The 26199-nt window shown below is 40.6% G+C and overlaps 1 protein-coding gene and 1 pseudogene across 1 annotated transcript; both read right to left on the bottom strand.

Annotated features, from left to right (window-relative positions):
* Window positions 1–1265: 1265 nt before the first annotated feature.
* ptger3 (prostaglandin E receptor 3 (subtype EP3)) lies at window positions 1266–20684 on the bottom strand. The gene is made up of 2 exons (XM_021599913.3): window positions 19780–20684; window positions 1266–2435 (listed from the first exon to the last, which is right to left on the bottom strand). Exons 1-2 carry the CDS (start codon window positions 20569–20571, stop codon window positions 2133–2135), a joined length of 1095 nt encoding a protein of 364 aa, XP_021455588.3. The 5' UTR covers window positions 20572–20684; the 3' UTR covers window positions 1266–2132.
* Window positions 11573–17217, bottom strand: LOC149984062 (E3 SUMO-protein ligase ZBED1-like; annotated as a pseudogene).
* Window positions 20685–26199: the final 5515 nt, after the last annotated feature.

Here is a 26199-nt window from a genome sequence, read left to right as displayed (position 1 = left end):
GAATGTTCCAAGATCCCTCCCAAATTGTTCTCCAATCTCATTAATTTAAGGATCTAACCATTTCCCCCCCAATTTTCACCTAAATTGACATACCCAAAACTGCCTGTAGCTCAGTACCTGAAGCAAGGATTTGCATATTCTTGATACCATTTGAAAGGAAACACTTTGAAGTTTGTGGAAATGTTAAAATAATGTAGGGGAATATAACACATTAGATCTGGTAAAAGATAACACAAAGAAAAACACATGGTGTTTTTTGCATTTTTTTGTTTCGTCTTTGAAATGCAAGAGAAAGGCCATAATGTATTGTTCCAGCCCAGGCGCAATTTAGATATTGGCCACTAGATGGCAGCAGTGAATGTGCAAAGTATTAGACTGATCCAATGAACCTTTGTATTGATGTTCAAAATGTTGTATCAAGACTGCCCAAATGTGCCTAATTGATGTATTAATACGTGTTCAAGTTCATAACTGTGCACTCTCCTCAAACAATAGCATGGTATTCTTTCACTGTAATAGCTACTGTAAATTGAACAGTGCAGTTAGATTACCAATAATTTAAGCTTTCTGCCGATATCAGATATGTCTATGTCCTGGGAAATTGTCTTGTTACTTACAACCTAATCACATTAGCCTATGTTAGCTCAACCATCCCGCGGGTAGGACACCAATCTTGTAGATGTTTTTAAACAGCTTAGAAAAAAAGTTAAGAACTATTTGAATGAAACATGCCACAGATTCCAGACATCATTACATTTAACATGAACTTTGTTATATGAAATATAAATGCAAATGTAATCCCATTAGGTCAAAAATTATATTGCATCAACAGTGCCGTTATCCTCTCAAGGGTACTGGAGTAGGCCTACTGCAAACAGAGGTGCCAATAATTTTTACACCTATCTTTTAGAGTTTTAATTATTATTATGTATTTTAATTGTATTTAACCTTTCTCTAACTAGGCAAGTCAGTTAAGAACAAATTCTTATTTACAATGATGGCATACACTGGCCAAACCCGGACAACGCTGGGCCAATTGTGCGCCGCCCTATGGGACTCCCAATCATGGCCAGTTGTGATACTGGTTCCAACCAGGCTAGTGTAGTGACGCCTCTAGCGCTGCGATGCAGTGCCGTAGACCGCTGAACCAGGGTGTCTGTAGTGACGCCTCTAGCGTTGAGATGCAGTGCCTTAGACCGCTGTGCCACTTAAACAAAATCTTTACCAGAGCAATTGTATTAGCATAAAATAATATACATTTCCCATTTGTTTTGCATATAATATAGAAATTCTATTTATTTTATACAATTTTTTTTGCTCATTTTTTATCAAGGGTGCCAATAATTGTGGACCACCCTGAACACATGACATCATATCCCCAATAGGTAGCATCTTCAGCACATTCAGAGTTAAACACACATTTCAGTGTTCAACACAGAAACAACAAATATCAATGCCTTTTCCATATATCAATACATTTTGCATTCTTCTCTAATTAGCATATTTAATACTGTGCAGTCTATTTCAGTTTCGAGTACACTTGCCTTGCACTTCAGAGGTTCCCCTTTTTTTTTTTTTTTGGTTAAAATTCTAGTCTATTACACATGACAAAGTGAAGACTGATTTGAATTAAAAATGTCACACATTCCAGCCATCATTACATTTAACATCAACTTTGTTACATGAAATGCAAATGTGATTCCAGAAAGTCAAAAACTATATTCCATTAACAGTTGTCATCTGTTGTTTTAACTTGTTGGTTGAAAAACAAAATGGTATCTTCTGATTGAGAATGTCTGTTTGTGTTTGGTAGGGCTGTAATGTTTATTGAGCAACCATGTAAAAAAATCCCCCTGGAACTCATTGGCTTTAACAGTCCAAAGTGAAGGTTGCAGAGGTCACGTTTTCACATTCTGCTTTTTTGAGCCTCACTAGAATATGTGCAACCAAACAAAAATGAGTGCACATGGCGAGCATTGCCAGGTCCATTAACACAACAACAAAGTAATTTCTGTCATTAGTGGTACAACATTATTGCACAATAACTGTTTTTGGACTGTGGGTGATAGAATTAAAAAAACATTTAATCAGGTCAGGTTATCCTTAAGTTTGATCGGGTACATTTACTGTTTCTACAGACCGTTAGTGTCAGAAGGCTGCTTGTTGAGAACATCCAGGGCCGTCTGAGTCTCCTTTTGTCCGTCTATGGAGCAGTTGGACACAGCATTGGCCACCTGGCAGAACTTGCGCAGTATAATCTCCCTTAGGAGCAGGTAAACCCAAGGGTCCAGGATCTGGTTCAGAGAGGCCAGGCGAATGGCGGTGAGAAAGAAGTTGCAGTCCACCTGGATGTCTTGACTAGGAGTGAAAGACACTTCTGCCGGTTTGCAGTGATGTGACGACGTCTGTGTCGAGATCATTCTTAACATCAGCACCTAAAGAAGAGAATTAGTGAAAATTGAATCAAGAGTACCTTGGAGGGTCTCGCTTTACTTAACATCATTACTAATTTATAGTTATGAGATACCAACTCTTGAAATTCCTTCTGTCACTACATATTTCGGTAAAACGGCTTTTAGTTTCTACACACCACACATACGGGAAAAAAACAACAGTTGGACGCATTGGGAACATGGTAATGTTATTTCATTAAAAAAATGGTGTATGTTTCTGATGATCCTGCCTTCATTATGTAATTGTTTGGTTTTGTCATGCAGGTCTCACTTTTTTTTATTTGATTATGTCACTTAGATTAACGCACGGGTGCGTCCAATGGATTTTAATCAGCTTTCAGAAGCTGCGGTTAACATGTGGTTGTCCTTCATCTGATTAAGATGATCCAATCACTAACTGATTGAGATTTGTTGTGGCTGCACATGGTAATAAAATGTGTCTCATCTGCCCACTGCAAATTAATCCAACGTGCCTCAGACATCCCCTTATGACAAGCTGTATAAATAGACAGAAAACAGCACAGTTTTATATATTATATTATATATATTATATATTATATTATATTATTATCCAACCGATTTAAGACTGGTCATAATACTGTTCCGGGTAACCTAGCCCTGTCCACAGCCTGTCCTATCCCTAAGAAAGTCATTGCCCAAACAAGCTGAGTATCTAGATGTGTGTACAAAATACAGTTAATGCACAGTATAAATAAAACACTTAGGCCTTATTACACTTAGGCCTTATTGCACATTGTAGAAACAGAAACAGGTTCAACTATAGAGTATGCCAAAAAGTTAATCTAATGGTGCAACGCATTTACCAAAACAGGTCTCTGGACAGGGTTGATATTTATGCATGGATGTAAACCATTCTACTGAAACAGCCAATGCTATTTTCTGGAGTGCATTAAATCTAAACTGGACATCGGTGAAGTCGGCACAGTCTTTTTGGATCTTGAAAAGGCCTTTGAAACTGTGAATCATGATGTCCTCTTATCCACACTATCATCCCTTAATGTGTCCACTGAAGTCATTAGTTGGATGTATTCCTATCTGACAAACAGAAGTCAAAGGGTTCGTTTGGGAGACACTCAGTCGGACTCTACTATAACATTGGGGTCCCACAAGGGTCAATATTAGGTCCCCTTCTGATTACCATCTATATAAATGATCTCCCACATGTATGCAGATGATACACTCCACAAAATAACTGAAGATATTTTACATGTTTCTAAATGGATGACTAATTATTGCCTGCATTTAAATATTGACAAGACTGTTTCTTCTCTAAGAAATCCATTGATTCTTCTCAACAAGCTGTTCATGTTAATGGAGATAATCTGAAAGTTGTGTCTAATTTCAGGTATCTTGATGTCATTTTGGACTCCAACTTGACATTTTTTTAATTTTACCTTTATTTAACTAGGCAAGTCAGTTAAGAACAAATTCTTATTTTCAATGACGGCCTAGGAACAGTGGGTTAACTGCCTGTTCAGGGGCAGAACGAGAGATTTGTACCTTGTCAGCTCAGGGATTCGAACTTGCAACCTTTCGGTTACTAGTCCAACGCTCTAACCAGTAGGCTACCCTGCCGCCCCTGAAGAAGGTGGTTAACCCGGTCAAGTTTGGATTATCCAACTTTATGTTTATAAAACCTTTCCTTTGCCTGGATGCCGCCAAACTATATATGCAAATATGCATGCTATGATCTTCTCACATCTGAGATATTGCCTCACACGCTGGTCACAAGCAGGAGCTCCTATTCTGAAACCAATTGAATCACTCTACAAACAAACACTTAAGGTTTTTGATAACAAACCAAACAGTTACAACCATTGTCATATAATTTACAAACATAACTTATTTTAGTCTGGATAGCTTTAAGCATTATGTAGATGAAAACCTTGTCTTTAAGATCTTGCATGGTCTTGCCCCTCCACCCCTATGCCGGTATATCATGCTCAAGGAAAGCACCACCGGGATAACAAGGGTAGTAATTAGAGGGAATTGCGTTGTCCCTTTTTGACACAGTGCAATCGGTCAATCGGCCTTCTCTGTTAGAGCTACAGTATACTGGAATGCAATGCCCATGGACTTGAGAAGCTGCACTGATTCTGGGATTTTTTTTATTGATATTGAAAACATGGCTAAAATCTATCCAAACCTGTACACAAGTTATCTGTGGTTCCTCATATGTAAAATTACAGTTGATAATTGTCACGCCCTGGCCTTAGTTTTCTTTGTTTTCTTTATTATTTTGGTTAGGTCAGGGTGTGACATGGGGGATTTATGTGTTTGTCTGGTCTAGGGGTTTCGTATGTTTATGGGGTGTTCTCTAGTCTAGGTGTTTATGTAAGTCTATGGTTGCCTAGATTGGTTCTCATTTAGAGGCAGGTGTTTATCGTTGTCTCTGATTTGGAACCATATTTAGGCAGCCATGTTCTTTGGGTGTTTTGTAGGTGATTGTTTCCTGTGTCTGTACCACACGGGACTGTTTCTTTGCCAGTTCACTTTGTTATTTTGTATTTGTGTTCATGTTCAGTTTTCCCTATTAAAACATGGACACCTACCACGCTGCATATTGGTCCGATCCTTGTTTCACCTCTTCAGAGGAAGAGGAGGAAATCTGCCATGACAATGATAGTGTTGTTGTTAGAATTATATATTATTGGATGTAATGTATTTGTATTTTGTATTGTTTAGTGAGTATTTGTATAGTGGCTGTGTAAAGGTCCTTACATGCCCAGGGACTACAGGTGAAAATGTGCTTTTGGATAACCCCAGGCACATTTACATGGATGTTGAATTATTGTAATATTGATGTTGATTAATGTGCATTGTCCCCTATAAATAAATCAAATGAAAAACAGTGCCTTCAGAAAGTATTCATACCCCTTGATTTATTCCACATTTTGTTGTTAGACTGAATTCAAAATGGATTTGTTTTTTTTATCTCACTTATCTATACACAATACCCCATAATGACCAAGTAAAAACATGTTTTTATCATTTGTTGCACATTTATTGATAATGAAATACAGATATTGAATTTACATATGCATTCACACCCGAGTCAATACGTGTTAGAATCAACTTTGGAAGAGACTATTTTGGCAGTGATTACAGATGTGACTCTTTCTGAGTAAGTCTCCTCTAAGAGCTTTGCACACCTAGATTGTACAATATTTGCACATTCTTTAAAATTCTTCAAGCTCTATTAAGTTGGTTGTTGATCATTGCAAGACAGCCATTTTCAAGTCTTGCCATATATTTTCAAACCGATTTAAGTCAAAACTGTAACTAGGCCACTCAGGAACATTCAATGTAGTCTTGGTAAGCAACTCCAGTGTATATTTGGCCTTATGTTTTAGGTTATTGTCCTCCTGAAAGGTAGGAGCATGGATCAGAAAACCAGTCAGTATCTGGTGTGACCACCATTTGCCTCATGCTGTGCGAAACATCTCGTTCACATAAAGTTGATCAGGCTGTTGAGTGTGGCCTGTGAAATGGGGCAGCTAGTGTAGCTATTCCCTCCGCAAGGCAATCAAACAAGCTAAGTGTCAGTATAGAGACTAAGTAGAGTCGCAATTCAACGGCTCAGACACAAGAGGTATGTGGCAGGTTCAACAGTCAATCATGGATTACAAAAAGAAAACCAGCCCCGTTGCGGCCCAGGATGTCTTGCTCCCAGACAGACAATAAAGTGCCACTAACACGACCCACTACCAAAACCTGCGTGCTCTCCTTCACTGCAGCCGACGTGAGTAAAACATTTAAACGTGTTAACCCTCGCAAGGCTGCAGGCCCAGACGGCATCCCAAGCCGCATCCTCAGAGCATGCGCAGACCAGCTGGCTGGTGTGTTTACGGACATATTCAATCAATCCTTATCCCAATCTGCTGATCCCACATGCTTCAAGAGGGCCACCATTGTTCCTGTTCCCAAGAAAGCTAAGGTAACTGAGCTAAACGACTACCGCCCCATAGCACTCACTTCCGTCATCATGAAGTGCTTTGTGAGACTAGTCAAGGACCATATCACCTCACACCCTAGACCCACTCCAATTTGCTTACCTCCCCAATAAGTCCATCTGGACAAGAGGAAAACCTATGTGAGAATGCTGTTCATCGACTACAGCTCAGCATTGAACACCACAGTTTCATCAGCTGTCCGCGTGGCTGGTCTAAAACGATCTCCCAGGTGAAGAAGCCGGATGTGTCGGTCCTGGGTACTGAATTATTAAGAATCGAAGATGGCATAGCAGTCGGATATGTGTCTTTGTTTTGTCCCGTTCCGTGTATTATTATTATTTATTTAATTACCTTTATTAGGCAAGTCAGTTAAAGAACAAATTCTTATTTTCAATGATGGCCTAGGAACAGTGGGTTAACTGCCTGTTCAGGGGCAGAACGACAGATTTGTACCTTGTCAGCTCGGGGTTTGAACTTGCAACCTTCCGGGTACTAGCCCAACGCTCTAACCACTAGGCTACCCTGCCGCCCCAAGTATACTGTATATCCCGTGTATATATCGTTTTCTTCATATATATTTTATATATTTATATCTCACTTTCCATCTATGGACTGAATATACTCTCCTGCCACCCGCCTCACCCAATGTGGTATGGATCAGATATTTTTATACTTTCAAACTGGAAATCCCTTCAGAAGCTAGACAACTAACTAACTACTAGCTAGTAGTCAGTTAACTCGGACATCAGCCAGCCTCAACCCGGTCAATTCCTGCAAGTCTGCACAGCGCGATATCAACCCAGAGCATATTGGACTGCTTTTTCTCTACCACATCTCCGGATTCCTACCGCAAGCTCTGAACCTTTACACCAGATCATCGCAGCTAGCTAGCTGCTATCAAAGTGGCTACTCCAGGCTAATGTCTCTGTCCCGAAGCAAGCACCAGCTAGCCTCGAGCTAGGCCCATCTCCCAGCAAGCCAAAGAGATCCACCAGCCAATTCTTGGGCTACAATACCTATTTTGCCAATTGGCCTGGACCCTCTACTGCCGACACGGAGCCCCGCTGATCCATCACGACTGGTCTGCCGAGGTAACCGTCCGAGGTGGTCTAAACAGGCTCTTCCGTTGTGACGTCGCCGGATGCCCAACTGCTAGCCCCGGCCCGCTAGCTGTCTGAATCGCCGTGTCTCCAGCTTGTCTAGCGTAGCAGCGACTACGGAATTGGCTCCCTGACTCATCTAGTGCTGCTCATTGGACCCTATGATCACTCGGCTACACATACCTCTTCCTAATGGCAATAAGCCTGGTCTATTGCTGTATTGATTAGTGATCATTGTCTTATTTCACTGTAGAGCCCCTAGCCCTGGCCAATATGCCTTAGATAGCCCTTTTGTTCCACCCACACACATGCAGTGACCTCATCTGAATTAAAAGTGCTTTCCTCACCATCTTACATAAACATGCTCCATTCAAAAAATGTAGAACTAAGAACAGATATAGCCCTTGGTTCACCCCAGACTTGACTGCCCTTGACCAGCACAAAAACATCCTGTGGCATTCTGCATTAGCATCGACTAGCCCCCGCGATATGCAACTTTTCAGGGAAGTCAGGAAGCCATATACTCGGTCAGTTAGGAAAGTTAAGACTAGCATTTTCAAACAGAAATTTGCATCCTGTTCTGAAAGAGCTGCAAAATCTGGATCCCTACAAATCAGCTAGACAATCTGGACCTTCTCTTTCTAAAATTATCCGCCGAAATTGTTGCAACCCCTATTACTAGCCTGTTCAACCTCTCTTTCCTATCATCTGAGATCCCCAAAGATTGGAAAGCTGCCGCGGTCTTCAAAGGGGGAGACAATCTAGACCCAAACAAGTTCAAAAACAGATCACCGACCATTTCGAATCCCACCGTACCTTCTCCACTATGCAATCTGGTGTCCGACCTGGTCATGGGTGCACCTCAGCCACGCTCAAGGTCCTAAATGATATCATAACTGCCATCGATAAAAGACAGTACTGTGTAGCCGTCTTCATCAACCTGGCCAAGGCTTTCGACTCTGTCAATCACCTCATTCTTATAGGCAGACTCAATAGCCTTGGTTTCTCTAATGACTGCCCCGCCTGGTTCACCAACTACTTCTCAGATAGAGTTCCATGTGTCAAATTCGGAGGGCCTGTTGTCGGGACCTCTGGTAGTCTATGTGGGTGCTACAGGGTTCAATTCTCAGGCCGACTCTTTTCTATGTACAGTATATATCAACTATGTCGCTCTTGCTGCTGCCGATTCTCTGATCTACCTCTACGCAGAAGACACCATTCTGTATACATCTGGCCCTTCTTTGGACACTGTGTTAACAAATCTCCAAATGAGCTTCAATGCCATACAACACTCCTTCCGTGGCCTCCAACTGCTTTTAAATGCTAATAAAACTAAATGCATGTTCTTTAACCGATTTGTTGCCCTCACCCGCCCGCCCGACTAGCATCATTACTCTGGACGGTTCTGACTTGTTCTGAATATGTGGACAACTACAAATACCTAGGTTTCTGGTTAGACTGTCAACTCTCCTTCTAGACATTAAGCAAATGTACACTATAAATTGCTGGGTTAAAAACAACCTAATTTGGGTTATTTGGTAACCCATCGCTGTGTAAGTATTGGACAGAACACACCCTGAGTTTTTTTGATCCAGCCAGTTGGGTTGTGTGAATAAAACAACATGTTGAGTTGTTGGGATTACACAAACATGGGTTAAACAGTTGGATATTTTTTACTTTCATGCTGGGTTGACCTAGCAGCTGGGTCTTTTTTAATGTAATTCTCAAGGTTTTTTCAGAAGGTGTTGCTTATTAGGGGCGTAGCTTTCAGATATATCTTATTGGTGACCCTTGACAGTAAATGCAATTCCTGTACCTCATGTTAGGTTTACAAACTGCAAATAAAATTGCCCTAAAATCTTAAGCATTTTACACATTCTTCCAGAATATTAGATGATTTATTACATTATAATAAGGTGACATCTATCCCAACAATGGAATTTGTTTAGGATTTTCACACTCTGTTGTGATGTGACTATCATTGTTGTGCCATGACTTTCCCTCCTGGTCAAGGATCAAAGACAGCACCCCCTCTCTCACCAGAGAGGAAGAGGGGGGAAATTGGGCTGGTTGATGACTAATGACCGGTTGTAAAAAGTCTCTCTCTGGCCCTTTTCAGTATGGAGAATGGAATGTCTGAGGGTTACAACAGAGAGATTTTACAAAACTCCAACATCCAAAAGTGGATAATGAAACAATATTTCTACACAAAGAATGTGGTAAATGGTCAGGAGGATAATTTATTGTTTGGTGATATCATTGAAGACGTTATAATGGAAACATTGTAACTTTAACCTTTTTGGGATAAGGGGCAGCATTTTCACTTTTGGATGAATAGCGTGCCCAGAGTGAACTGCCTCCTACTCTGTCCCAGATGCTAATATATGCATATTATTATTAGTATTGGATAGAAAACACTGAAGTTTCTAACAATGTTTGAATGATGTCTGTGAGTATAACAGAACTCATATGGCAGGTGAAAACCTGAGAAAAAAATCCAACCAGGAAGTGGGAAATCTGAGGTTTGTAGTTTTTCAACTCAGCCCCCATTGAAGATACAGTGGGATATTAGTTATGTTTCACTTCCCAAGGCTTCCATTAGATGTCAACAGTATTTAGAACCTGTTTTGAGGATTCTACTCTAAAGGAGGGGCTCATAAGGGCTATTTGAGTGAGTGGTCTGGCAGAGTGCCACAGCCTCGGTCTGGCGCGCTCACGTGAAAAGGTAGCTACGTTCCACTTCATTTGTACAGACAAAGGAATTGTCAGGTTGGAACATTAATGAAGTTTTATGTTAAAAACATCCATACTTAGTTTGGCATGTTTCTACGGGCTGTAACGGAACTTTTTGAACTTTTCATCCGACGTTCGGCGCGACCTGAACGCGCTTTTGGATTTGTTTACCAAACGCCCTAACAAAAGCAGATATTTGGACATAAATGATGGACATTATCGAACAAACTGGGATTGCATTCTGATGAAGATCATCAAAGTTAAGTGAATATTTAAAATTCTATTTCTGAGTAATGTTGACTACCCAATATGGCGGGTATCTTTATGGCTGCTTTGTTGTCTAAAGGCTGTACTCAGATTATTGCATGGTTTGCTTTCTCCGTAAAGTTTTTTTGAAATCTGACACAGCGGTTGCATTAAGGAGAAGTTTATCTAAAGTTCCATGTATAATAGTCATATCTATCAATGTTAATTATGAGTATTTCTGTAAATTGATGTGGCTCTCTGCACAATCACCGCAACTACTGAACGTAACGAGCCAATGTAAACTCTGATTTTTTTATTTAAATATGAACCTTATCAAACAAAACATACATGTATTGTGTAACATGAAGTCCTATGAGTGTCATCTGATGAAGATCATCAAAGGTTAGTGATTAATTTAATCTCTTTCTGCTTTTTGTTACTCCTCTCTTTGGCGGTGACCTAACAATCGTTTGTGGTGCTTTCGCTGTAAATCCTTTTTGAAATCAGCCACTGGCTGGATTAACAAGAATTTTATCTTGAAAATGGTGTAAAATACTTGTATGCTTGAGGAATTTTAATGATGAGATTTTTATTGTTTTGAATTTGGTGCCCTGCACTTTCACTGGCTGTTGCGGGGGGTTCCGTCCTAGACAGGTTAAAAGCTTTCACAATGTATATGTCAGAGTTACATCTAAATGTTATAAAACTTATGTGATTAAATATGAAACTGTTTGTGAGAAGATGAAATGTGACTTTAGCCTTCTTAAATAGATAATTGTTTTTTTATGTAAAGTTTTACCCAGTCAGTAACCACGCCCATGTGAGCACAGACATTATGCCAAAAGGATGGAATGCTTAAAAAGGACTCCTAACGAAACTGACGGTAAGACGGACGTCACAAATGGTTTAAAACTATTAGACCAGAAAACATGGAGCTGTGGCTACACGTTGAAATGGCTGCCATTGAAATACGGACCAAAACATGTCGGGTTACTACCGGTGTGGAAAGTGGTCTTAGCTGTACCCTGAATAATCAACCACAAGACCAGAAAGTGTGGAGCTGTGGCTACAAGTGGAAATTGTTAGATTCTACCAGACCAGAGAACGTGAAGACCAGCATGACCAACAGCATGAAGGTGAAGACTAGACATTCAGTCTGCAGCTGTAATGTAAAGTAGTCTAGAAATTTGACCAAAGACACAAGGGAGATCCCATGAAACGACAATTGGAACATCTGAAGGATCCAATCTAATGGACAACTAGAGACTTTCTGACTAATTACTCCCCATAGACAGACCAGGCGATTTCAACAAAGAGACGACAAAGACATACAAGCGTAAATATGTGTGGCATTTCTAAATCAGAATGAGCAGTTGTTAGGGCACTATATATCCACATTTATGATGAGCGTGTTTTTCAACTGTATGTATGATAGTTGAATTACTTTGTCTCTCCTTCTCCCGCTCTTTCTTTCCCCACCCCTTTCACTGTGTAACAAGCTGTCATATCGGGATAGTCCACTAGGGACTTTATTGCATTATGTTAATAATCAATGTAAAACCGATCCTGTGCGTTTTATGTAATTCTGTGTGATTATTTAGTTAGTTAGTAAATAATTAAGCCAATTTATGTATCGCTGAGTATTCATGTAGACTAGGGTTTGTGCGGATTTAATGGATTATGCGACATTCAGAATGAGACTGATGAGGTAATAATAATTAATGGATGACTAATATGATAATGATATATTCTGATATTCTTGAGTTAATTCGGGAAACGATAACTCATTAAACAAACTTTTTCTGTGGTGCACCAAGATTGCTGATCAGTTAATTGCTACATGATTAATTGCTACATGACGTAATTAATTAAACAGTTAATTGACTTGATACAATTATCTTCAACGCATTAATGACAGTCACGTCACGACAAATGTGAGGACTACTATTTATCGAATAATTACCTTCTACGTTTAATTATTACTCTATGAAATTAATCATGTAATAATTAACTCATTAGGAATTTGGGGCACCACAAAAAAAGTTTGCTTAATTAGTTACCGTTTCCCGAATTAACTCAAGAATATATAGATATCATACAGGTCATCAATTATTATTTCCTCATATCAGTCCTATTGTGACCGTCGTAGCTTCCGTAAATCTGCACAAACCCGAGTCTCACTGATCATTCCGTACCACACAAATTGATTTGATTATTTATTTACTAACAAGCTAAATGATAACATAAAATACACATACGTTATTGATTAGAAAATCAATACGATGACAACAGGTCCCTAGCAAACCCACATATGACACGTGTTACACAAGATGGAGATTTAAAAAGAGAGCGAGAGAGAAAGTGAAGCAACACTTAGATACATTTGTAAACTACGCTTAGTTTAGCACTAATACCTTGCCCCGAACTGTCGCTCTTAGGTAAGAAGTAATGAATGTATTTACGTGTTGAAGATCTTCGTCAGGTATCTCTGTTGCTGGGTTTCGCTTGGGGATAAGGTTTCAACGGAGGCTTGGTCTTTGGATGACCTTCTCCTTCATAAGTCTCTGATTGTCCACAAGATGTCACACTGTCCTTATTTTCTGTTTACTTCCACTGGAAGAGTGATCTCCTGAGGACGGCTAATCAGTAATGTCGATGATCCCAGAGTCGTGATGAAAGCCATTTCGACAAACATTTATTTGAAGAGCATAACCGGATAGTCTTGCTTAAAATCACCTTCTTAGATACAGTATTTAGAACAGCTACTCAACCGTAGCATTGATTGTTACGAGGTTACTTTGTCTTCTTCAACCTCGTGTTGCATTTACGGGGTCGCGACTAATCGTACACCTCAGCTGCAGCTCGTGGTCATTCTAGTCTGATATTTTAATTATTACCTCAAATGCTTTATACCCTCAGATAGAAAGGGGGCGTTTACATCTTGCAGACATGCTCTCTGGGTTCCCTGGGGTGTAGCTAAAGCAAGGTATCACATTTTACTATGATCCCGTTAGATAACTAAAATCACAATCTTATCGTCACAAAAACATTGTCTTTATCTTGGATATTTTCCACACAACGTAAAGTATGTAAACATGATATACACTGTATGTTTTCATTATAACATCTTCATACAACTTTTATTGACCTCACAAAATAGACATTAATCTTCCACATTCCATCTATCATCATGACCAACATTCGGAGGATGAAATTAAAAGTAGATACTTTTTCCACTTGGAACCGGTAGGTTCGCTAGACCTTGTTCATGGTTTCCTCAAGCAGAAGAGTGATGGAATTATGTGGTTTCCACATCACCAACAAACTAGCATGGTCCAAGCACACCAAGAAAGGTTGTGAAGAGGGCATGACAAAACCTATTCCCCCTCAGGAGACTGAAAAGATTGGGCATGGGTCCTCAGATCCTCAAAAGGTTATACAGCTGCACCATCAAGAGCATCCTGACTGGTAATATCACTGCCTGGTATGGCAACTGCTCGGCCTCCGACTGCAAGGCACTACAGAGGGTAGTGCGTACGGTCCAGTACATCACTGGGGCCAAGCTTCCTCTCATCCAGGACCTCTATATCCAGGTGGTGTCAGAGGAAGGCGCTAAAAACTGTCAAAGACTCCAGCCCCTCAAGTCATAGACTGTTCTCTCTGCTACCGCACGGCAAGCGGTACCAGAGCGCCAAATCTAGGTCCAAGAGTCTAAACAGACTCCTGAACATCTAATCAAATGGCTACCCAGACTATTTGCATTGCCCCACCTCCAGCCCTGTTGTGCTACACTCTGTTATTATCTATGCATAGTCACTTCAATAACTATTATTAAGAGTTATTAATTACCTCGACTGACCGGTGCCCCCGCACATTGACTCTGTACCGATACCCCTTGTATATGGTCTCGCTATTGTTATTTTATTGCTGCTCTTTAAATACTTGTTCCTTTACTTTCTTGTTTTTATTCATTTTTTCAACTGCATTGTTGGATCAAACCAAGCTGCTTACCTATTGCAGATTCAGTCTTCCCAGCCTAGTGCAGGTCTACAATTTTGTTTCTGGTGTCCTTTGACAGCTCTTTGGTCTTGGCCATAGTGGAGTTTGGAATGTGACTGTTTCAGGTTGTGGACAGGTGTCTTTTATACTGATAACAAGTTCAAACAGGTGCCATTAATACAGGTAACGAGTGGAGGACAGAGGAGTCTCTTAAAGAAGAAGTTACAGGTCTGTGAGAGCCAGAAATCTTGCTTGTTTGTAGGTGACCAAATACTTATTTTCCACCATAATTTGCAAATAAAAATAATAAAAAATCCTACAATATGATTTTCTGGATTTTTTTTCTCCCTCATTTTGTCTGTCATAGTTGAAGTGTACCTATGGTGAAAATTACAGGCATCTCATCTTTTTAAATGGGAGAACTTGCACAATTGGTGGCTGACTAAATACTTTTTTTGCCCCACTGTAGTTCTTCCCGGACAGCGTGTCAGTGAATTCCTGTAGTGGGCCCATGGTTTGTTCACTGACTCCAACACATCAATTTCCTGATAGTTGGTCACCAGGTGCATGCTTTTCTTCTCTGAATCCAGGACCCGGGCTATGGCCTTTTCTTGTTCCAGGATTCATTCTATCATCTTCTGTCTTGACCCCCACCTGGTTGGGGACTCTGTGATGAGCTGGTGAGTTTGTAGACTGAGCTCAGTCTGTGCTAGAAACAAGTCTCTCCTCTTCTTCCAGCTGAAGGAAAAGATACTGACCACCTTCTTGCACAACCCAATGGCATGGTCAACTCGTGTGTCTTTCCCACCATTCTCTGAAAATAATGAAGAAAGAAAGGATTCTAAGAATGTCAGCATGTTCAACAATGTGACAAGTACAGCATTCAGTTGACCTGTCAAACCAACCCCCCCCCCCCCCCCCACACGTCTATTCTATTGTTTAGGAATGTTTGACCACTAGCTATTTTAATATGTAATTTATATAATAACTTCGATTGAAAATGTATTAATTTACATGTTGTTGTTATAATTAAAACAGCCTGTGGTTATTTGCTGTTGGATTGGCAGAATGACACAACTACTAACACATTAGCCTACAGCTGGCCTGAACATATTTTTTGAATGCACTTTAATTATCCAATGTCACACTTACCGAGGTCAAGCCTGTGCCCAAGGCAGGCGGATCCAGTTGTTCAAGCGCAACACGTTTATCATGTTGCTCCCGCTGTCAGTTGTCATGCACACCTGTCGGTCTTCGCTCATCTTCCACGATGTCAGAGAGTATTTGAGACCCTGGGCTATTACTTCACCCGTATGATCATCGGGGAAGTAAGACGTCTGGAGGCAGACATTTTGGCAGGGTTTCTTCAGTGAAATACTTGTGGCTTGGCAACTGATATTTGTGGTCAACTGTACCTAGCAGCTTCTTAACTTCTTGGTGACATGGGGCAGTATTTTCACGTCCGGATGAAATGCTGGCCCAAATTCAACTGCCTGCTACTCATCCCCAGATGGTAAGATATGCATATTATTAATAGATTTGGATAGAAAATAAAATATTTTTCTTTTTTTTAGGTCACTCTCTTTTCAATGAGTTTTCATTGGGAATCCAGATTTGCAGTTCCTATCGCTTCCACTGGATGTCAACAATCTTTAGAAATTGGTTGAGGTTATTCCTTTGTGTAATGAATAAGTACGGCAATCTTGAACGAGGGTCACTTGAAGTGTACTGTTAGATGACCAGAAAGCTAGCTACAGTTTGTTTTCCTCCTGTATTGAACACAGATCATCCCGACTTCAATTTTATTGATTATTTACATAAAAAAATACCTAAAGTTGTATTACAAAAGTAGTTTGAAATGTTTTGGCAAAGTTTACTTTTGAAACTTTGAAAAAAAGGTAACTTTTGAGATATTTTGTAGTCACGTTGCGCAAGTTGGAACCGGTGTTTTTCTGGATCAAAAGCGCCAAATAAATTGACATTTTGGATATATATCGATGGAATTAATCGAACAAAAGGACCATTTGTGATGTTTATGGGACATATTGGAGTGCCAACAAAAGAAGCTCGTCAAAGGTAAGGCATGAATTATATTTTTATATCTGCGTTTGTGTCGCGCCTGCAGGGTTGAAATATGTTTTCTCTCTTTGTTTACGGAGGTGCTATCCTCAGATAATAGCATCCTTTGCTTTCGCCGAAAAGCCTTTTTGAAATCTGACATGTTGGCTGGATTCACAACAAGTGTATCTTTAATTTCTCTGCATTTTCCCTGGCTTTTGGCCAGGTGACATATTCCAAAGACGTTAAAGCCTGGCTTTTCTACTGTACAGATTGGAACCATATCTTTCGCTATGTAATAGGTCACTGCATCCATTATCTCCTTCCACCTCAAACTTTTCTTGTCGTAAGGGATTAGGTTTGAAAAGGATGTAGCTATGGTAGTTTGTCTTTTAGCACACGTTTTGGGAATCGAGCGACTGGAATCGGCATTGCGTAGTCTCACGCATTCCTCCCATTCCACCTCGTGTTTCAGTTGCAGGTGATGGAAGAGGTTAGTTGTCCTGCTGATTTTTGAAGCAATTGTCTTTCGACACATTTTGCACAGGACATTCGTTTGCCGAACCACTTCCATATTACTGAAAAAACATTGCTGCCCTTTTTGGGGATGATTTCATTCTCACGAGAGGCTGAGCTGGCTTCCTCACTTTCCATTTTGGTGGAACTCTTACCGCCGTTACACTTCTCTGCCGTGGTTACAATTAGTGAAAGGCTGTCTAGGGTTGTGATAGGTGGATAACCTCTGTGCACGTGTTGTCACACAATTGGGAAATGATTCAACATTGGGCTGACAGAGAAGAGACAGTGAGATGCTGCATTTGTGAACTTCTTGACGCTACCTATCCCGTTAGCGGGATAATTGTCATCAACAACCGATGAATTGCAGAGCGCCGCATTCAAATAATATTACTAAAAATATTTATTTTCATGAAATCACAAGTGCAATATAGCAAAACACAGCTTAGCATTTTGTTAATCCACCTGTCGTGCCAGATTTTGAAAATATGCTTTACAACGAAACCAATCCAAGCGTTTGTGTAAATTTATCGAGCACTAGACAAAACATTATGAACACCTAGCATCAAAGTAGCTTGGTCACGAAAATGTTTAGCTTATATCGTCAGATTCCGATAAGTTCTCCCATATATCGTGCATCCCTAAAAGTAATGATGGACTGTTGTTTCTCTTTGCTTATTTGAGCTGTTCTTACCATAATATGGACTTGGTATTTTACTAAATAGGAAAAGTGTCTGTACACCACCCTACCTTGTCACAACACAACTGATTGGCTCAAACGCATTAAGAAGGAAAGAAATTCCATAAATTAACTTTTAACAAGGCCCACCTGTGAATTGAAATGCATTCCAGGTGACTACCTCATGTAGCTGGTTGAGAGAATGGCAAGAGTGTGCAAAGCTTTCATCAAGGGAAAGGGTGGCAACTTTGAACAACCTCAAATATAAAATATATTTTGATTTGTTTAACACCTTTTTTGTTTACTACATGATTCCATATATGCTATTTCATAGTTGACGTCTTCACTATTATTCTACAATGTAGAAAATAGTAAAAATAAAGAACCCCTTGAATGAGTAGGTGTGTCCAAACTTTTGACTGGTACTATATGTTCAACTCATAGCTAGTTTATCCAGTGGCCATTTGGAAGGATAGGTACTGACTGAAATGTAGCCGGCTATTTAGCATGCTGGCTTATAATGGCCATGCAGTAGCCAACTATAGTTAGCTAACACACTTTTGTACATCGCGCTGTAATGTACAATACAATGACCTTATTTTAACACACCAAAAACGTAATACCTCCAGGTCAACTGTAATATGAATACCATTGTAAAGCACGATTACTTCCCTTTCCAGTAAAATCAATAATGAGACCTTCATGCTGCCTGTTTCTGCATGATTGAAGAAGGCAATGAGCTCCGTTGGGTCTTTTTAAAAAATGTGGAGTGAAACAGTTTTTTCAACTTTTCTGCAATACTATTTGGCTATTACCATGTCAATCGAAGCTTGAATAGAAACGTGGTTCTCTGCACAGACTGATGCCCACACAGTCCCATTAGTTTTAATTGCAGCCTTGTTTGAATGCAGTGGTTGTGCAAATTTGTACGGAATGGGGTTAGTCAACAGTAGCTAAGATAGCTAATCGTGGACACCAAATGACACAGCTACCTAGACTTGGGAGCTCATGGGCTCACAGGCTACATTAGCCAACTGGTTAGATATAATTACCCCACGGCAACAATAACTTTTCCACTTAGTTTTACACTGACCACCGCATTTAGGAGGATAGCTAATTACTGAAATGTAGCTGGCTAGACCACTGGCCAGGCAATAGACACTAACTTATTGTGGACACACAACCTATTCTTTGATACATTTGGGTTAACTTGCTGATATCAAACAACACATACCAGACCATTTGTGGAAAGGTCAAAATAACAACTAGTGGACTCATTTTTTTAATGATCAGTGAAACTAAAATAGATTGGTAGCTAGCTGATGAGGTTTTCATTTGGTTCAACAATTATGGACAATAACAGTAAACTCCAAAAAATCATCATAATCTTCTTAATATATAGATATATATATATATATATATATATATATATTTTAGGAGAAGGGAAGATTCAACTTTATTTAAGAAGATAATAGCATTTTTTCAGTTTTATGAGCAGAATGGCACTGTTGGGAGGAGAAGCTTCATTTCCAAAACTAATTTTCAAACGTGCATTGTGATGCATTAGAAGAAAAAGACTTATGACAATAATCGTGTACATTTGCATGACAATTATTCGTTACCCAAAATGCCATAATCGTCACAGCCCTATTTCTTTCCCCAACTGTTTTGGTGATCAAACTGAAGCTGTTTCCCAAGTTGTTCAGTCGGTGTTAACTCGTGGGTGGTGTGAGCTAGCTAAACAGATTGCTTTGTAGAGCATATGTGTGACATCAAGCACCCAAGAACGTTAACTAATCACCTCAAGATGGCTAAACCAATCACCTGTGTGTCAATAAGGTTGTAAATGAGACCCTTCCTTTGGAACTTTAAGTAAAATGTGCGTTCTGTGAATTATTTGTCGTAATAATGTTAAATATGATTCTAGTATTTTAGAGAGTTCTACAACAAATTTCCAAATGCTATAAAACAAGAGGAAAATCACCAGAATGTACCAGTATAGGAAAACCACTAGAACTTACCAGTAAAGGAACCCAGCATATAAGCAGTACACACATGATTCCCAATAGTTGAATGACTGTCTCCGTGGTTAATCGTTCCCACTGCTTGGATGAGTGAGATGTGCCCGATTTCGTTTTGCAACGAATAACTAATCCACGAATTGTGACGACGTTGCAGGAGAAAGTCACAAGAAGTGAGAATATCCCAAGAACAGCGAAAGTGATGGAGAAAAACATGTTGCCCGGGACCTCTCTGTCTCCAGTGCTTATGAAGCACCAAGTGCCTGGCCATTGCAGCGTATAGTGCCCAACTCCTGCGACCGGCAACAGCGAGAAAAAAAGAACAAGACACAATATAACTGCCAGAATTTGCTTTGTCACACTTGTCTTCATGTGATTGGAGTACCAATGAGGACTTGTAATCGCCAATGCCCTCTCAATTGCCATTGCGCTGGCAAAGAATAGAGAACACAAGCCAAAAGTTGTCATACACACTCCAAAGAAAGCACACAGACTCCCCGATGAGTCTATGCGGTCCCATTTCAAATCGGCTCTGTAAACCGATATAACTATCGGGCTGGTGAGAAGCTGTCCAAACAGATCTGTCAATGCCAGCGACCCTATGCAGAGTAGGAATGACTTTTTCCTGTTATTTTCTTTTTTTCTGTACGAGCTATATACCAGCATAAGAGCGAGAGAATTGCCCACCATTCCCGTTACCATCATAGTAATAGGGAAAACAACTGATACGGATCCACAGCTGTCACTTTTGGTGACATTGCTCTCACGCAAAGACTTGTTGGATTCCAACATCTCTCCAGGAGAAGCGTTGCGCCTGGTATCCAAAGAGTCTCAGTTGTCGGAAATCATCCTCTATGTGAGGATACATACAGGCTAAGTCCACTATACACGCCCAGCACCCTCCAAGTGTTGTTGCAAAGCTACTGTGCGTAAAAACGCGTCACACTTTTTAAAGCACGGGAGGTGGGACTACCTGCAAGAGCATATGCACAATTTCAAAATTCGTCAGGTATAACTTTCTACACCAATTGCTCCAGGGGGCTAATTTTGGCAGCTGGACAAGGGCATAATATAAAGTGCATGTTAACTTTTCTGCTAAAATTACATTGTAAATATTTTAGCATAGGCCAATACCTAGTAGGCAGCTATGCCTTACATTGAATATTGTCCTAGGCTATTATTAATGGCTTTGATATAGCTATGATTGATCTTACTTGAACTAGGGGTTCTGATCCATTCTGAGTTCCACTGAAAAGCTTTTTTAAATGAGACATTTTGGCCTTGCTGCTGTTTTATTCAATCTTAGTTTTATCACAGCTTTTTCAGGGACCCATTGGAAGCTCCCTAAACCACATGGTTGGGAATCACTGACCTAGGACTCTTCAGAGCCATGGGAAAAGCCTAGTTGTTGCATTTAAGAAAATGTAGGCCTACTAGCCTAATTATCACAAGGCAAGCCTATATCCTTCACATTGTAGTTTACTTTTAATTCAATGCCATTTGCTAGCCTGATGACTCAAACTAAATTATTCTGCTGCTTTGTCATTCACTACATACATTACTAATTACCCTTTAAATCGACAGGTATTTCATTATGCTGTATGTCATCTTCAAGGAATCTTGCCCTGCTACTAAACAGAGAAGTGTAGTGTTTGTAAAGCCTCACCATCATAAACTTAAACGGGAGGCAATTGTGAAAGTATAATTGGCTTTACATTGGCTTTATGTGTATCATTTAACATTGCTATTATAATAGTACTCACTTATAGGAATAGGACATTGTTTAGAAGTGGCTAGTTAAGCCATTACTGAAAACCACACATTTTCCATCTTCTGTTTTGGTAACTTACTGTTTTTCAACAAGACTGAAGAGACTGCAAAGTTTAAAAATGTTCAAAGTGATGTCCATCTCGCCACAGAGCCTTCAACAGCAAGGGGGCGTTTCCACTCAGTTGTGGATGTCCCCATTGAAATGCATGACATCTGGCGCAATGTAAAGGAGTGCTTATGGGTAATGTGAACCAGGCTTGTGCCTGGCACACACCTACAACATCATTGCGCAAAATGGTACACAGCATCATCTTGATATGTGTGCAACAAAACTTCAACATTCACCTTCTGTTACCATTTCTGTCAAGCCATCTATGCATACAATTTCATGCATACTTTAGATTTATCCAATGTATGCACCACAAAGAACTCACTGCAACTTCCTCTGCAATGCTGCAAGTCAAGCACAGTGTTCCATTGGAACTGAATGCACTGTACTTCTGGTGTACCAAAACGCAAAAACACTGTAGGTATGATCGAGGCATTACTTCCATTAGCATTTGGCCTAAACTAGGAGTGTCCGGTAGCCAGGCAAGCCATTTGCTGAACTGAAAATAGCTTTAGAATATTCTTGTCACACATAAACCTAACATGAGTGGATCATTCTTCCTCACTATGCACTTGGTTGATAGACCTATCCCATCATCACAAGATTTCTACATAGCTGTCACGGATTCCCCAGTAGGTACTGCTGCTAGTTCCATACATGAGCTCCCGAGGTTTATGTCACCAGCTGAACTGTTTCATTGCGCACACCTGGTTCCAATTCCCCTGATTAGTAATTCTATATGTGCCCTCTGTTAACCATTGTCTTGTTGGTTGTTGTTCCCATGTCTGTTGGTCTTGTGAGTGCCTGTGCTTTGTTGGTTCGGCTTCCGTGCTGCGCATATAGTGTACCTGTTATTATGGGTCTTGTCTTGTGTATTTATTAGAGGTTTAACCTCGCTCTTTTGTTTGGGTTACGTCCATGTGTTTTTCTATACATGTTTGTTTTGTGCTTCGTCACCGTGCCTTTTCATGGCATATATTTTTGGGTGAAGTATTAAAACCCCCTTTTACATATTCCTGCGCCTGTCTCCAATCATTTATACAATATGACAATAGCCTCCTGACACAGGAGGTTGGTGGCACCTTAATTGGGGAGAATGGGATAGTGGTAGTGAGTGGAATCATTGGAATGATTTCAAACACATGGTTTCCAGGTGTTTGATGCCATTCCATTTGCTCCGTTTCCGGAGCTAGTTAATTTAATGTAGTAGTTTAAAAGTACCAAGTGCCACCTACAGACAAGACTGAGAACAGCAATCAAACATGATTAAACCATAACATGTGCTTTGTTTGTAGAAGTGACCTGTATTTAAAGGTCCAATAGCCATTTTTTGTCATAAAAAAATGGATGTTAAAAAAATACCCTGAGCTGTTCGAGAATACAGCAGAGAAACGAAGCAAAAAGATTTTAGCTCGCACAATAGATTAGAAATTAAGTAATTTCATAAGGTAAACTCTTACCAAAGTTGAGTAGCATGCTTGTAACTAACTATATGACATACACCGTGTACAAAACATTAGGAATATCTGCTTTCTTCCATGAGACTGACAAAGTGAAAGCTATGATCCCTTATTGATGCCACTTGTTAAATCCACTTCAAATCAGTGTAGATGAAGGGGAGGAGACAGGTTAAAGAAGCATTTTTAAGCCTTGGGACATAGATTGCCATTCAGATGGTCAATGGGCAAAACAAAATATTTAAGTGCCTTTGAACTGGGTATGTTAGTAGGTGCCAGGCATACCGGCTTGAGTGAGTCAAGAACTGAAATGCCGCTGGGTTTTTCACTTTTTCATGCTAAACAGTTTCCTGTGTATATCAAGAGTGGTCCACCACCCAAAAGACATACAGCCAAATTGACAACTGTGGGAAGCATTGGAGTCAACATGGGCCAGCATTTATGTGGAATGCTTGACACCATGTAGAGTCCATGTACCAACGAATTGAGGATGTTCTGGGGGCAAAAGGAGGTGCAACTCAATATTAGGAAGGTGTTCCTAATGGTTTGTGCACTGTGAGTACACTACATGATAAAGTATATGGACACCTGCTCGTCGAACATCTCATTCCAAAATCGTGGAAATGAACACAGAGTGTGTCCCCCCTTTGCTGCTATAGTAGCCTCCTCTCTTCTGGGAAGGCTTTCCACTAGATGTTGGGACTTGCTTCTATTCAGCCATAAGTGCATTAGTGAGGTCCGGCACTGATGTTAGGCAATAAGGCCTGACTCGCAGTCAGCGTTCCAATTCATCCTAAAGGATTTTGAGGGGGTTGAGGTCAGGGCTCTGTGCAGGTCAGGCAAGTTTCAAACCATGAAAAACAGCCCCAGACCGATATTCCTCCTCCACTAAACTTTACATTTGGCACTACTATGCATTCGGGCAGGTAGCAAATGGAAACCCATTTCATGAAGCTCCTGACAAACAGTTATTGTGCTGATGTTGCTTCCAGAGGCAGTTTGGAACTCAGTAATGAGTGTTGCAACCGAGGACAGACCATTTTTACGTGTGCCAGCACTCGGCAGTCCTGTTTGGTGAGTTTGTGTGGCCCACCACTTCACGGCTGAGCCGTTGTTGCTCCTAGACCTTTCCACTTCACAATAACTACCCTTACAGTTGACCGGGGCAGCTCTAGTAGGACAGAAATTTTACAAACTGACTTGCTGGAAAAGTGGCATCCAATGACAGTACCAAGTTGAAAGTCACAGCTCTTCAGTAAGGCCATTCTACTGCCAATGTTTGTCGATGGAGATTGCATGGATGTGGGTTCAATTTTATACAGCTGTCAGCAACAGGTATGGCTGAAATAGCAGAATCTACTAATTTGAAGGGGTGTCCACATACTTTTGTATATATAGTGTACTTAGGCCACTAATTAGTTAAGGAGGTAAAATTAATGATTAAACTGTCAGCTACAAATAATTAGTTTGTTTCCTAAGCCTAAAACGACACCATCAGAATTCCTTGCACTTATTCAAAACAAGAAATAGAAGAAAGTAAAGAAAATAAAAATACTTACATTCACAGTAAATCAAATCAGTTTAGCAAGCTTCTTGGTGAATACAATAGACATTTCAAGATGGTTTTACACACCTGAGTTGGTAATAATTTTTTCCTCAATTATACAATTGCACACAAATCACAGAAAATCTGGGTTTATGTGACCAACATCTGTAAAACATCCTTTGTAAAAATGGAAGTTCATTCTATGATATTCTCATGTCTCAAAGACTAATGAGTGGATTGACAATGTAGCCTGCCATGACACTGTGCAATTTGGATAAAAACATGTATGTTGCCTCTTCACAATATTATACAGTTTCTCTAAAAAGTACCTGACACCATAATCAAATCTTTTTTTTTTTTTACATCAGCTGATATCTCAAAGTGCTGTGAAGAATCCCAGCCTAAAACCACAAACAGCAAGCAATGCAGGTGTAGAAGCACGGTGGCTAGGAAAAACTCCCTAGAAAGGCCAGGACCTAGGAAGAAGCCTAGAGAGGAACCAGGCTGTGAGGGGTGGCCAGTCCTCTTCTGGCTGTGCCGTGTGGAGATTATAACAGAACATGGCCAAGATGTTCAAATGTTCATAAATGACCAGCATGGTCAAATAATAAAATTCACAGGCAGAACAGTTGAAACTGGAGCAGCAGCACGGCCAGGTGAACTGGGGACAGCAAGGAGACATCATGCCAGGTAGTCCTGAGGCATGGTCCTAGGGCTCAGGTCCTCCGAGAGAGAGAAAGAAAGAGAGAAAGAGAGAATTAGAGAGAGCATACTTAAATTCACACAGGACACCAGATAAGACAGGAGAAGTACTCCAGATATAACAAACTGACCCTAGCCCCCCGACACAAACTACTGCAGCATAAATACTGGAGGCTGAGACAGGAGGGGACAGGAGACACTGTGGCCCCATCCGATGATACCCCCGGACAGGGCCAAACAGGAAGGACATAACCCCACCCACTTTGCCAAAGCACAGCCCCCACACCACTAGAGGGATATCTTCAACCACCAACTTACCATCCTGAGACAAGTCCGAGTATAGCCCACAAAGATCTCCGTCACGGCACAACCCATTGGGGTGCCAACCCAGACAGGAAGATCACATCAGTGACTCAACCCACTCAAGTGACGCACCCCTCCTAGGGACGGCATGAAAGAGCACCAGTAAGCCAGTGACTCTTCCCCTGTAATAGGGTTAGAGGCAGAGAATCCCAGTGGAAAGAGGGGAACCGGCCAGGCAGAGACAGCAAGGGCGGTTCGTTGCTCCAGAGCCTTTCCGTTCACCTTCACACTCCTGGGCCAGACTACACTCAATCATATGACCCACTGAAGAGATGAGTCTTCAGTAAAGACTTAAAGGTCGAGACCGAGTTTGCGTCTCTCACATGGGTAGGCAGACCATTCCATAAAAATGGAGCTCTAGAGGAGAAAGCCCTACCTCCAGCTGTTTGCTTAGAAATTCTAGGGACAATTAGGAGGCCTGCGTCTTGTGACCGTAGCGTACGTGTAGGTGTGTATGGCAGGACCAAATCAGA

Source organism: Oncorhynchus mykiss, chromosome 4 (genome assembly GCF_057628025.1).
Source record: "Oncorhynchus mykiss isolate SJ-2025 chromosome 4, ASM5762802v1, whole genome shotgun sequence".
Classification (NCBI taxonomy): Eukaryota; Metazoa; Chordata; class Actinopteri; order Salmoniformes; family Salmonidae; genus Oncorhynchus; species Oncorhynchus mykiss.
Note: the sequence above shows the minus strand (reverse complement) of the source record. Positions and strands in the feature narration are given on the sequence as shown.